This window comes from Bufo bufo, chromosome 1 (genome assembly GCF_905171765.1).
Source record: "Bufo bufo chromosome 1, aBufBuf1.1, whole genome shotgun sequence".
Taxonomy (NCBI): Eukaryota; Metazoa; Chordata; class Amphibia; order Anura; family Bufonidae; genus Bufo; species Bufo bufo.
Window position 1 is genome coordinate 393,214,946 of NC_053389.1, and position 14,542 is coordinate 393,229,487.

General features: G+C 43.0%; 1 protein-coding gene across 3 annotated transcripts in view; it reads left to right on the forward strand.

Annotated features, from left to right (window-relative positions):
• SEPTIN8 (septin 8) overlaps positions 1-14,542 on the forward strand; it is a 132,451-nt gene that overhangs the window by 50,024 nt on the left and 67,885 nt on the right. For 2 of the 3 annotated variants that reach the window (XM_040405727.1, XM_040405744.1), the window contains exons 3-4: positions 3,547-3,742; positions 12,458-12,644. In XM_040405727.1, coding sequence (XP_040261661.1) covers positions 3,547-3,742; positions 12,458-12,644 — 383 coding nt within the window. The remainder of the gene's footprint in view (positions 1-3,546; positions 3,743-12,457; positions 12,645-14,542) is intronic. The other variant, XM_040405735.1, reaches the window with a different exon arrangement.

Genomic DNA, 14,542 nt, shown 5'->3' on the forward strand with positions numbered 1-14,542 from the left:
CTTTTCCGGTATTTAAATCCGGTGAAGGGTTTCAATACCGGGAAAAATTGCTTCCGTTTTGTCACAAGGCATTCTGAATGGAAAGCAATCCGTTCAGTATGCATCAGGATGTCTTCCTTTCCGTCCCTTGTATGGTATTTGACCAGACAAAATACCGCAGCTTGCTGACAAAATTCTGGAACACTACCGCACTTGCCAGATCCAGCATTAATTTCCATTGAAATGTATTAATGCTGGATCCAGTATCAAGTGTTCCGGAAGTTGTCGCATCACCTGATCCGGTTTTCCGGTCTGCGCATGCGCAGTTCTTTCTAGCTTTAAAAAAAATATATTAATACCGGATCCATTATTCCGATGATACCAGAAAGACTGATCCGGTATTTCAATGAAGAAGCCAAACTGATCTGTATCCCAAAAAAAGATATCCATTTTCATACGGATTTCCGGATCCGGCAGGCAGTTACGGCATCTGAACTGCCTGCCAGATTCTAACTACCCTTATTGTAAGCTACCACTGCCCCCTGTGACAAGTCTATTTCAATTTCAGTTGCTGTTAGTAATGTCCTGTAGTGGAGACACACACGCTCTCGGCACTTCTTTTCATTCCCTCCAATAACCATCCCTCTATGTGCAGTGTCGATGGTTGTTTGGACAGACAGGTAGATGGATAATAGACAGACAGGTAACCTTAATGATTTTTGCTAGAGGTGGGACGAATCCAATTTTTTTCGAATCCGAATCCGAAAAGGTTCTCGAATATATCGAATCTCGAATCCTACGAATCCTGTACATAATTGTGTGAACGCACAGTGTAAGAAACAAAGTCAGACCGCGTCAGTTTGTCTGAACCTCCACCTCCCAGTCACGGTCGCACCCTATATGACCGCGATGACCCCTGCTCCTATCACTACAGAACATACAGGGTAATACAGCCACATACCTCTTACATCCAGTGACGTCTCTTGTAGATGTTCTCTTTCCTCATCTTCTCCTTTCAGACCTTCAGACCAGACCACCAGTTTTCAGCCATTTTTCGTCTCTGCAGCTTGACAAAAAAAAAAAAAAATCTTAGTTTACTACTTTTCCATCATCCTTCCATCTTCTGGACAAATCATCCTAACACCCCCAATACTGTTCCGCTGTGCTCCCCAATACTATACTGCAGAAACAGATAATACCCCTGATAATACTAGTACCACACAGAGCCCCCCATATAAAATACCCCTTCTTTGTGGCCTCAGTAGATGCCCCCATAGTGCCCCCCAATAATGTGCCAATAAGAAGTGGCCCCACAGTGCCACCCAATAATGTGCCAGTAAGTGTCCCCATAGATGCCCCCCTAATCATGTGCCAGTATCAAGTGCGGAGTGCCTCTCCCCCCCCTCCCCCCCCCCCCCCATGTGCCGGTATCATAGTGCCATCTCCCCCCCAATGTGCCCGTATCATAGTGCCACCTCCCCCCATAATGTGCCCGTATCATAGTGCCACCTCCCCCCATAATGTGCCCGTATCATAGTGCCATCTCCCCCCATAATGTGCCCGTATCATAGTGCCATCTCCCCCCATAATGTGCCCGTATCATAGTGCCTCCCCCCAATGTGCCAGTAGTATCATAGTGCCTCTCACCTCTCCCCCTGGCATTCACAGACCCCCCCCCCCCACCCCATAACAGTGCCATCCACAGACCCCCCTACCCCATAACAGTGCCATCCACAGACCCCCGCCCCCCCCCCCATCCTATAACAGTGCCATCCACAGACCCCCCCACCCCATAACAGTGCCATCCACAGACCCCCCCCCCATCCTATAACAGTGCCATCCACAGACCCCCCCACCCCATAACAGTGCCATCCACAGACCCCCCCCACCCCATAACAGTGCCATCCACAGACCCCCCCACCCCATAACAGTGCCATCCACAGACCCCCCCACCCCATAACAGTGCCATCCACAGACCCCCCCACCCCATAACAGTGCCATCCACAGACCCCCCCCACCCCATAACAGTGCCATCCACAGACCCCCCCCACCCCATAACAGTGCCATCCACAGACCCCCCCACCCCATAACAGTGCCATCCACAGACTTCCCCACCCCATAACAGTGCCATCCACAGACCCCCCCCACCCCATAACAGTGCCATCCACAGACCCCCCCCCCCCCCATCCTATAACAGTGCCATCCACAGACCCCCCCCATCCTATAACAGTGCCATCCACAGACCCCCCCCATCCTATAACAGTGCCATCCACAGACCCCCCCCATCCTATAACAGTGCCATCCACAGACCCCCCCATCCTATAACAGTGCCATCCACAGACCCCCCCATCCTATAACAGTGCCATCCACAGACCCCCCCCCCCACCCTATAACAGTGCCATCCACAGACCCTCCCCCCCATTGCCGCTCCAGTAGTTATAAAATGTGTAATTGTGAATTATAATCATGCTGCCCCCTCTGTCTGTAGTATTACATGATTTCAATAAATCTTACAGGGCTACTGCTATCGTAACAGGCCGGCCGGGCAGACGAGCGGCAGCGTCACTGACTGATGTCACCTGCCTGAGCCGCCTGCTTTATGAATGAAGCAGGCGGCTCAGGCAGGTGACGTCAGTCAGTGACGCTGCCGCTCGTCTGCCCGGCCGGCCTGTTACGATAGCAGTAGCCCTGTAAGTAAGATTTATTGAATCATGTAATACTACAGACAGACGGGGCAGCATGATTATTAATCACAATTACACATTTTATAACTACTGGAGCGGAGGGGCCGGAGCACAGTGAACGCACCGGCCCCCAGCTCCGCCTCCCAGTCCCTCCCACCGGATTCGTTTCAGGCAAATTACGTCGGGATTAGAGTCCACGAATCCCACGAATCCAGCAAGATTCGAGGGATTCGTGGATTTGACGAATCCCCCGTCCCATCTCTAATTTTTGCTATAACAGAGGATGGACAATAGCACAAATTCTGTCTGTTATAAATCCAGTCACACAGAGCATTGTGAATATGGGGAGAAAGAAATGAACTGGTTATTGTCACATGTCCTGATGTCACATGACACATCTCACTGCCCTAAGGCATGATAGGACAGCAGTCACATGACAAACCAGGATGTACCACCATTCAAGCATGGGGAGGATAAGAGAAAACTGCATATGCGGTAAGCTGGAAAAAATTAAAGAAAAAAAAAAAAAAGCAATCCAAGGAGGAATGGGATCTAGAGTACTTGATGAAAATACACTTTAGTAGTTTATGGCACAACCCTTTAACAAATCTCACCCATTGTGCTTGCTCGATGGTTGCCAAAGTAGTGTTCGTGAAGTTTTGGGCATAGATTACTTGTCATGTTACCTCCACTCATGCACTGAATAGGTTTTATATCAAAATGTTATCTCAATAGATTTTACCTAAAAAAAAATTAATGTACAGAATTACTGTCAGCCTTTCAGGAATACGTTCTGCAACACAACTGAAGTCCACATGTGCTTATTCAGATTGATTTGTTTTGAATACCGCATTTAATGAGCTGTTCTGATTTTATTGTCTAGGTGAAACTGGCATTGGAAAGTCTACCTTAATGAACACCCTTTTTAACACAACATTTGAAACGGAAGAAGCAAGCCATTATGAGAATGGAGTTCGATTAAGACCACGAACATATGAGCTTCAAGAGAGCAATGTGCACCTGAAACTGACCATCGTGGACACTGTGGGGTTTGGAGACCAAATCAACAAAGAGGACAGGCAAGCATTATCACTTGGAAATATTCTTGTGATTGTTAGAGGTGCTCTGTGTGAACTTGCTCATGGTTCATGTGGTTGTAAGATTGAGAAATTAGTAAATATATATATAAATTAATTTATTGAGGGGGGAAAAAAGCTATCCCAAACAACCTAGCCCTATGTGAAAAAATAATTCCCCCCTCCCCCATGAATTAACTGTAATTACCCACAGTTTTTGGAAAGCGGAGTTTGTCACTAGCTACACCCAGGTTTGATTGCTGCCAAACCTGGAATCAGACCTAGAATCAAGAAATCACTTAAATAACATCAGGTAGGCTACAAGATCTCAAAAAGCAACACATCATGCCCCGATCTAAAGTAATTCAAAAGCAGATGAGAAAACGTGAAACAGTGGCGAACCTTCCCAGGAGTGGCCGCCCTACCAAAATTACTCCAAGAGCGCATCAACGACTCATCCAGGAGGTCGCAAAAGAACCCAGAACAACATCTAAAGCACTGCAGGCCTCATTTGCCTCAGTTTAGGTCAGTGTTAGAAAGAGACTGGGCAAAATGGTATGCATGGGAGAGTTCCAAGGTGAAAACCACTGCTGACCAAAAAGAACACAAAGGCCCGCCTCGCATTTGCCAAAAATACATCATAATGATCTTTAAGCCTTTTGGGAAAATATTCTGTGGACTGAAAAGACAAAAGTGGAACCTTTTTGGAAGGTGTGCGTCCCATTACATCTAGGGTAAAACGAACAGCATTTCAGAAAAAGAACATCATACCGACAGTCAAACATGGTGGTGGTAGTGTGATGGTCTGGGGCTGCTTTAGGACCTGGACGGCTTGCTGTATTTGATGGAGCCATGAAATCTACACTCTGCCAGAAAATCCTGATGGAAAATGTCTGGCCATCAGTTTGTGACCTTAAGCTCAAGCGGACAGCAAGTTTACCTCTGGCTGAAAATGCGAATGAAGGTTCTGGAGTGGCCTAGTCAAAGCCCAGGCTTAAATCTGATTGAGATGCTGTGGCATGACCTTAAACAGGCCGTTCATGCTCAAACACTCCAATGTGGCTGAATTAAAACAATTCTTCAAAGAGTGGGCCAAAATTCCTCCACAGAGATGTGAAAGACTCATTTCCAGTTATCGCAAAAGCTTGATTGCTGTTGTTGCCTCCAAGGGTGGCACAGACACTTATTAGGTTTAGGGGCAAAAACTAAAAATCTTTGTGGGGGCAATACTTTTTCACAGCCCTGTATATATAAATAGTTTTGTATAGCTTCCTCCCCATTCATTCCCCTGCCTTGATTTGGGGGCCTGACCAAAAGTGTTGGGGACTGGGAGACCACTGATGTCAACATATGTGTGAGTCCCTCCTATGCCACCAACACTTATCAGATGTTTATGGTATATCCATGGGATATACCATCAGGGTCTGAGGTGGGAATATCCCTTTTAAAGGGAATCTGTCACCATGAAAATGCATTGTAAGATAGATATATATATATATATATATATATATATATATATATATATATATATATATATATATATATATATATATATATATATATATTTTATGGAAAAAGATTTAGTATGACCTGTAATAATTCATTTACCTCCTTAGGGACACAGCCTTATTTCACCTTAAGGACTTGCCCATTTTTTGCAAATCTGACCAGTGTCACTTTAAGTGGTGATAACTTTAAAACGCTTTGACTTATCCAGGCCATTCTGAGATAGTTTTTTCGTCACATATTGTACTTCATGTAACTGGTAAAATGAAGTAAAAAAATAATTTTTATTTATAAAAAAAAAATTGCAAATTTCCAAGTTTCAATTTCTCTACTTCTATAATACATAGTAATACCTACAAAAATAGTTATCACTTTACATTCCCCATATGTCTACTTCATGTTTGGATCAATTTGGGAATGATATTTTATTTTTTGGGGATGTTACAAGGCTTAGAAGTTTAGAAGCAAATCTTGAAATTTTTCAGAAATTTTCAAAAACCCACTTTTTAGGGACCAGTTCAGGTCTGAAGTCACTTTGTGAGGCTCACATAATAGAAACCACCCACAAATGACCCCATTTTAGAAACTACACCCCTCAAGGTATTCAAAACTGATTTTACAAACGTCGTTAACCCTTTAGGTGTTCCACACGAGTTAATGGCAAATGGTGATAAAATTTCAAAATTTTGATTTATATTTTTTTTTGGGCAAAATTTCCATTTAAGCCATTTTTTCCAGTAGCAAAGCAAGGGTTAACAGCCAAACAAAATGCTATATTTATTGCCCCGATTCTGTAGTTTGCAGAAACACCCCATATGTGGCCGCAAACTACTGTACGGGCACACAGTAGGGCGTAGAGGGAAAGGTGCGCCGTATGGTTTTTGGAAGCCAGATTTTGCTGGACTTTTTTTTTTTTTACACCATGTCCCATTTGAAGCCCCCCCTGATGCACCCCTAGAGTAGAAACTCCATAAAAGTGACCCCATCTAAGAAACTACACCCCTCAAGGTTTTCAAAACTGATTTTACAAACTTTGTAAACCCTTTAGGTGTTGCACAAGATTTAATGGAAAATAAATTTCACTTTTTTGGCAGATTTTCCATTTTAATATTTTTTTTTCCAGTTACAAAGCAAGGGTTAACAGCCAAACAAAACTCATTATTTATGGCCCTGATTCTGTAGTTTACAGAAACACCCCATATGTGGTCGTAAACTGCTGTACGAGCACACGGCAGGGCGCAGAAGGAAAGGAATGCCATACGGTTTTTGGAAGGCAGATTTTGCTGGACTGGTTTTTTTGACACCATGTCCCATTTAAAGCCCCCCCGATGCACCCCTAGAGTAGAAACTCCAAAAAAGTGACCCCATTTTAGAAACTACGGGAAAGGGTGGCAGTTTTGTTGGTACTAGTTTAGGGTACATATGATTTTTGGTTGCTCTATATTACACTTTTTGTGCGGCAAGGTAACAAGAAATAGCTTTTTTGGCACTTTTTTTTTTTTTTTTGCTATTTACAACATTCATCTAACAGGTTAGATCATGTGGTAATTTTATAGAGCAGGTTGTCACGGACACGGCGATACCTAATATGTATAAAATTTTCTTTATTTATGTAAGTTTTACACAATGATTTCATTTTTGAAACAAGAAAAATGTTTTAGTGTCTCCGTAGTCTAAGAGCCATAGTTTTTTCAGTTTTTGGGCGATTATCTTAAGTAGGGTATAATTTTTTGTGGGATGAGATGACTGTTTGGCACTATTTTGGGGTGCATATGACTTTTTGATCGCTTGCTATTACACTTTTTGTGACGTAAGATGACAAAAAATGTTTTTTTTTTTACACCGTTTTTATTTTTTTACGATGGTCATCTGAGGGGTTAGGTCATGGGATATTTTTATAGAGCCGGTCGATACGGATGCGGCGATACCTAATATGTATACAAGTTTTTTTATTTATGTAAGTTTTACACATTGATTTCATTTTTGAAACAAAAAATCATGTTTTAGTGTTTCCATAGTCTAAGAGCCATCGTTTTTTCAGTTTTTGGGCGATTATCTTGGGTAGGGTATGATTTTTGCGGGATGAGATGACGGTTTGATTGGTACTATTTTGGCATACATGCAACTTTTTTGATCACTTTTATTACCTTTTTTGGGAAGTAAGGTGGGCAAAATTTAAATTTCATCATAGTTTTTTATTTTTATGGCGTTTACCGTTCGGGTAAAGTAACATGACCGTTTAATAGATCAGGTCGTTACGGACGCGGCGATATCAAACGTGTAGGGAATTTTTTTTTTTTTCATTTTTAATCAGTGATAAATGTGTTTTTTGATTTTTACTTTTTTTTTTATATATTTTTTTTTTTTACCCAGACCCACTTGGTTCTTGAAGATCCAGTGGGTCTGATGTCTGTTTAATACAGTACAGTACAATATATAGTGTACTGTATTTTACTTACACTTTGAACAGATCTATGCCTTTAGCACAGATCTGTTCAGCACCATGGACAGCAGGATGCCTGAGAAGGCGTCCTGTTGCCATGGGAACCTTCCCCGTCTGCTCAGTTGTGGCCACCCTGTCACCCCATCCTGTCGGAGGGCTGCAAAGGCACAGCAGCCCTCCGATGGGAGAGGGAGGGAGGTCCCGACTGTTGACCTCTGGTATTCCATACCGCGGTCCACTGGCCACCAATGATTATTCAAGAGGAGGCGGGCGGGTGATCGCGATCCCGCCTGCCGCGCCTCCCGCAACCCCCCCCCCCTGCACCTCCCGCCGCCATAAAATCATTAAGGGATGCAGGGGGGGTTGAGAAAACTATATTTTAGGCATATAAAGTCAGGGACCGCGGGGATCAGAAACTGCTGAAAGCGCAGCAAACTGCAGGTCTGAATTGACCTGCGGTTTGTTGCGATCGCCGACATGATGGGGCCCCCCCCGCGCATTTAGCCGAGGTGCTTGCTCAATGATTTGAGCAGGCACCTTGTTCCGATCACAGCCGGCCGGGCGGCAGTGATCAGAACAACACATGATGTACCGGTACGTCATGTGTCCTTAAGAGGTTAAATTCTTGCTCATTCTGGGCTTTGAAGTCAAGGAGGATGTCCTATTAGTGACTGACAGCCTGCCCTCTATGACTGTGTATACTGAGGTAGCAGTCAATCACTGATAGGACTGCCCCCTAGAATTCTAATTCCAAAATGAGCAGGAATTTAAAAGAATAAAATACAAGTTAAACTGAATCTTTTCCCATAAAACTATATATCAGTCTTCTCTGCTCCACCTGCTCTATAACCTGCTGCCTGCAGAATGTAATTTTGTTTTTCAAGTGTTTTTTCCCCATCCCCTTCTCTATAGGGAAAAAGCCTACAAAATTGCCAATTCAAGCATGTCTTAAGAGAAAAACCCCTTTAAAAAATGTACATGACATGAATAAAAGCCAGACCAAATTTGTGTGTGTAGGAGCCCTAAAAAAGTTGCTAAACATGACTGGAACTTTTTGTGCAAAAACTTTGCAACATTTTGTGCATTATGCCCCTCTGCAGTTTTGAAAAGTGGGCATGGCTAGCCTACAGCTGATTTAAAGCAGATTTATTAACTGCAATTTTTTAATTGTCTCTTACCCCACTGAAGGGATGGTGTAGAAAGTGGTGTGGCATCTCAAGACAGAAATTAAAGGAGTTGTCTGGGCTGTTCATATTGATGACCTATCCTCAGTATAGGCCATCAATATCAGATTGGCGAGGGTCCGACACCCGGTACCCCCACTGATCAGCTGTTTGAAGAGAAGGCGCTACCTCCTCTTCATTGTTTATCTGCTCGCCAGTGAATCTGCAGCGATGAGCAGGTGTAATTACACCAAAGCCGTTTCATTCATTTCAATGGGACAGATCGCTCCTATAGAAGTGTATAGGAACAAGCAGTTCTATTGAAATGAATGGGACGGCTTGGGTTTAATTACACCTGCTCACCGCTGCTCTTCCAACAGCTGATCGTGGGGGTTGCGGGTGTCAGACCCCCGCCGATCTGATATTGATCTATCCTGAGGATAGGTCCTCAATAAAAATAACTTGGACAACTACTTTAAGGTTCAGTTCATTCCCGATAATTGCCTGCTCGTCAATGGAGGTAATCGCTGCATTTATCACCTCCACAGTATGAGGACGAGTCATGGCTACTGTTTAGATTATTGGGAACGAGGGTTTGGAAAAATCTTCTCTCCAGATAATCGGTCCAAACACCGGGCTGTGTGAACCCGCCTTTAAACCTCCTCATTTATCAAACTTCATGTGACATTTGATTGGGCACAAATGACAGCAACACAGACTCCTGCAAAACTGACTTACAAATCCCCTCATGATAATTCTCAGTGGTGGGGGGTGTAACATTTTTCAATTTTATAGCGGGAAACACAGTTCTTAGCCTACAACAAAAAATTCGGATGTACTAGAACATCTGTACGTTATTAACCACCTCTGTATATGGGCATTAAATACCACCCCCTTCCTCACACTGGCAAAATTCAAAGGAGACCCCTATAGTTCTAAAAGCAGACTGCATATATGGTGGAACTGAAAATCCATCATGGGAAATTTTCTCTAAATAAGGGACTGGTCTTCTCAAAGAGGCTGTCTTCTAGAGAGGCTTTACTGTAATTGACGTGCATTGACTGTGCTTTTCTCCATAAATCATGTCTAGCGAACCAGGTGACACCTATATTTTGTTACTGGCGTGGCCTATAATTAAGGTAATTGTGAGGTATCCTCTTCAGTGCACTCCAAGGGGGAGAGACTTCAGAGATAACTGATCAGTCTGCAGCAGCTCTGTGTATGAGACATTAAATCCAGGAGCCCGTCTGTATTGCACACTTTCCAGTAACTCTTGGCATTGGTGTGAAGTCTGTGGTTTTTCTTTTTATTAACAATTTGGCGTTTACACATACACATAATTCAGCTGACATGACAGCACCGGGGGGCATAGCACAGACAAAGTGGTGAAATCAGGGTTTACTGTAAATTAGACCTTCAGTTGTAAAGCATGTTACCTGCCCCCTTCCATCCCCCTCCCTCCTCCCCATAAGCTCAGCCTAGAAGTGTCTGTACTTTGAGGAGAACATCCTAATAGAGTATATAAAAAGGTGCCTTAGTGCACATAAAATCCCTTACATGATGTTACAGGTCTCGAATCTTCAGCAGCTTGTTTTGGTGAGCTCATGATATCACCATCCATGACTGATTGAAAACATGGATGAGGATGGCGCACCCACACAGTGTCTCTGTGATAACAAAAACTTGATAGAAATCAAGACAGAACGGTTATCATAAGGTCAGGAGCACCACAATATTCAGTAGAGGATTCTTTCTATAAAGACCTACCCCCACCATGCTCTTTATATTAGCGTTGGCTGAACCTGCTGATATTGGCGGGGTCAGCAGACTATCTGCTGCATATTAGTTTCTCACCTCTTTCCATTGACAACGCATGCATACTTGGCCATCCAAGCATACATGTGTATGGGGGAGTCGGGAGGAACGCTGTTCAGCTGACACCAAACAGAAAAGTCACAGCTTCAAATTTCTTTAAATTACAATTTTTTTTCAAATTGTATTTATTTATGGGGAGTGTACAAGCTTCTATTAACATATGATTGAAACAGTGATAACAATACTTAAAAGGACATTCTCACCAGTTTGTTGCCCTAAGTCCTAACAGCTCCAGTGCATGCCGGTGAGTCCTGATATTCATGAGCTCCTGACTACCACCCCCGCTGCTGATTGACAGTCTTAGTCCTACTGCAGCCAGCAGCAGGTGGACAGGGAGAGCAGGGAGCTCATGAGTATCAGGACTCAACAGCAAGCCCTGCAACAATGCAAGATTTTAGGAAAATGGCTGGTCAATTTAAGAACAAACAGAATGTTCATAGCATGGGGAGAAATATTAAGCCAAATAATTTTCAAGCCATTCTAAAGGAAAGAAGTGCTCATCATGTACAATCAGGGGGCCATTTCATGGGTAGAAATCCCATATTTGAAAGAATGTAGATAGTAACGTAGCTGAAACATGATCAATCTGCAAGAGAGAGAGCGCAAAAGGCCTGTTCTCCTTGGCTACCATATGACGCCAGATACCTCTTTTGCCAAGGAACTTAGGAGGCTAAGCTTTCAGCGTTGCCTAAGAAATCGGACCACCCAGTCTGTCTTGGCTGCGTCTGCTTCTACCACTTTTAAACTTCTGGTGAGTTATGCTGCTGCAATTGTGCACTTCTAAATGGAGGTCGGCTTTGAGCAACTTATGTTCTGATACATTTTAGTCAGCTGTGCACTGGAGTTCTGTGTGCAAGTTGCTTCAGAGTCATACTAGCTCTTACAGAGGTACCCCTTTACAACAAGTTATTTCTTATCCACAGGACAAGAGATAAGTGTCTGACTGCTGGGGTCTGTGTTCCCCGATTTGAGTGGAGTGGTAGACATGCATTTACACCATTCAACTCTGAGACTGCCGGAGATGGCCTAGCGTTTTGCACGGCTACTGCTCCCTTCCAGTAGAACACAAGCCCCCGTTTTAGTGGTCAGACCACCACCAATCAGATGTTTATCCCTTACCCTGTGAGTAGAGGTTAAGACATGGATTTTTTTTTATTTTTTTTACAAAATTCTAAAATAAAAATGTCATGATGACACATTTTCTTTAAGTCCCACTATCTTTGCTAAACCACGCAACCAGCCAAAAAAGGAAGAGATTGGTAGATTAACCCCTTCGTTCTCTGCACGCTTTCTACAAGACTTCATACTTTATTTAAACTATCATGTCCAAATATCTAATTTTATCTCCTTTAGTTAACCTAAAATAAAAAACAGAAGGCTGCAGTTTGTCCACATGATGTTTTGTGAAACTTTCATTTTTCGGTACCACCATCTCCCTTCACAGCTCAAACTTGGCTGAACTCGTCCACACGTGTGCCCCGCTCCCGTTCTTGCTCCTTACACGCCTCTGGAGGACAGCTTCTACTGAGACCTTTGATTAGCACACAGAAGTGGCTTTGTCCAGCGTTGGAGAACAATCTGGCCCACATCACCTCTTGAGATTTGTGGCTGTTCTAACATTTGTTGTGCCAAATAATAACAGTTCATCTTTGTTTGATGTTATTTTTTAATACAGTAATTCAGTTTCTGTGATGGTAGAGTAACCACCATTTACATGGCATTTTTGTGCAGTTACAGGTCAGTCGTTGACTACATTGATACTCAGTTTGAGAATTATCTACAAGAAGAACTGAAAATTCGACGTTCCCTTTTTAACTTCCATGACTCCAGGATACATGTCTGCCTATACTTCATCACCCCAACAGGACATTCCCTAAAATCCCTGGATCTAGTGACCATGAAGAAGCTGGACAGTAAGGTATTAAAGGAAACATTAGACCGTATTCATGTTTCCTACTTTCTGAAAGGAAGTGTTTTTATTTTTTGTTTGGTTTGTTCCTTAGCAGCACAAATATGTTTAAAAAAAGAGGAAGCTTTCCCAAATGTAACTAGGGCTTGTCATTTAGAAGGCCTGATGAGTATAAAGGATATCTAGGAAGCTGTCTTACATTCAGAACCGGCGGAGGATCCACCGAAGTTATGAAGAGGCCGGCTCCTCTTCATAACTTCGGCAGAACCACCGCCAGCTTAGGGGTTTATTAAGACCAGCGTCTAAAACGCCGATCTTAATACATGTGCCCCTTAAACTTTTCTTTCTTTTCATCCAAGTATGTCTCAGGCCTCCGGTTTTTGTTTAAAGTTATAGTTGCTTCCCTGTCACCATTGAACTACTTTTCCATCATTCTTTATTAAACATTTTATTGCCAATAATGTGTGGTTATATCTCACAGACCATATGTTCAAACCATATCTCCTTGACCACTAATGCACATGTAAAAGCCATATTACCCAGTCATATCATTAATAAAGATTTCCCTGATCTCCTTCCTGCCCGAACCATAAATGTATAGCGCTAGCAGGTGGGCCTTATCGTGTATATTTACAGTGTGGAGAACATGCTGCTGACACCCTGCTGCAACAAAAATGATAGTCTTTATGTTGTGGAAACCTATTCCACAGCATTTTATATGTGCATCATCAGACATTACAAAATAATTCAGCAATAGGAGCAAGGGCCCTGCTCACAAGAGTTTACAGTGCATGCTGCCCATGCGATAAAATGCTATGGGTCTCAGAATATGGCAGTACAAATACATATAAGGTTTTATTTTACTGTGCAAAAGTTGCAAAACCTAAAAATTAATAAATTTGTCTCCTTTTTAAAAGGGTTTTCTGCTTTTTTTTAAATTTATTTTATTGATGACCTATCCTATAGTTTCCCTGATATGTGAGCTCCTGGTGTGTTTGAATCCTAAAGGGGTCTCCATCTCTTCAATACTGAGCTGCTCCACCATTTGTACCTCTTGTTCACATCTCTGGCTTGATGCCATTGGACAGCATCTCTTCTGTTTCTATACTGAGGAAGTGTGAAAAAAGTTTTAGATTTAGGGTACTTTCACACTAGCGTTTTTCTTTTCCGGCATAGAGTTCCGTCCTAGGGGCTCTATACCGGAAAAGAACTGATCAGTTTCATCCCCATGCATTCTGAATGGAGAGTAATTCGTTCAGGATGTCTTCAGTTCAGCCATTTTGACTGATCAGGCAAAATATAAAACCGTAGCATGCTACGGTTTTATCTCCGGCGAAAAAAACGGAAGACTTGCCTGAATGCCGGATCCGGCAATTTTCCCCATAGGAATGTATTAGTGCCTGATCCGGCATTCAAAATACTGGACTGCTGGATCCGTCCTTCCGGTCTGCGCATGCGCAGACCGGTAAAAATGTGAAAAAAGATACACGACGGATCCGTCTGTCCGCATGACAAACGGAGAGATGGATCCGTTCTTGCAATGCATTTGTGAGACTGATCCGCATCCGGAGGAGTCTCTCAAATGCTTTCAGTCACATCCAGATCAGCGGATCCGGCGGGCAGTTCCGACAATGGAACTGCTTGCCGGATCACACTGCCGCAAGTGTGAAAGTAGCCTTAGCTTCACTGTGTGGGCATTCACTGAATGCTCTTTCTGAGGAGTTCAACAGGGCAGAGAAGCAATGCAAGTTAGCAGTTGAACAGAATTTTTTTTTTTTTATGTTTTCAGAATATTTTAGCAAGAGCAGAAGTAGACCACAAAACACATCAGTGAAATACATCAAGACTGTGACTGGAATGCGAAACAAAAACCCACAAATATGTATCAGAACTCTGTGGGTGCTAAG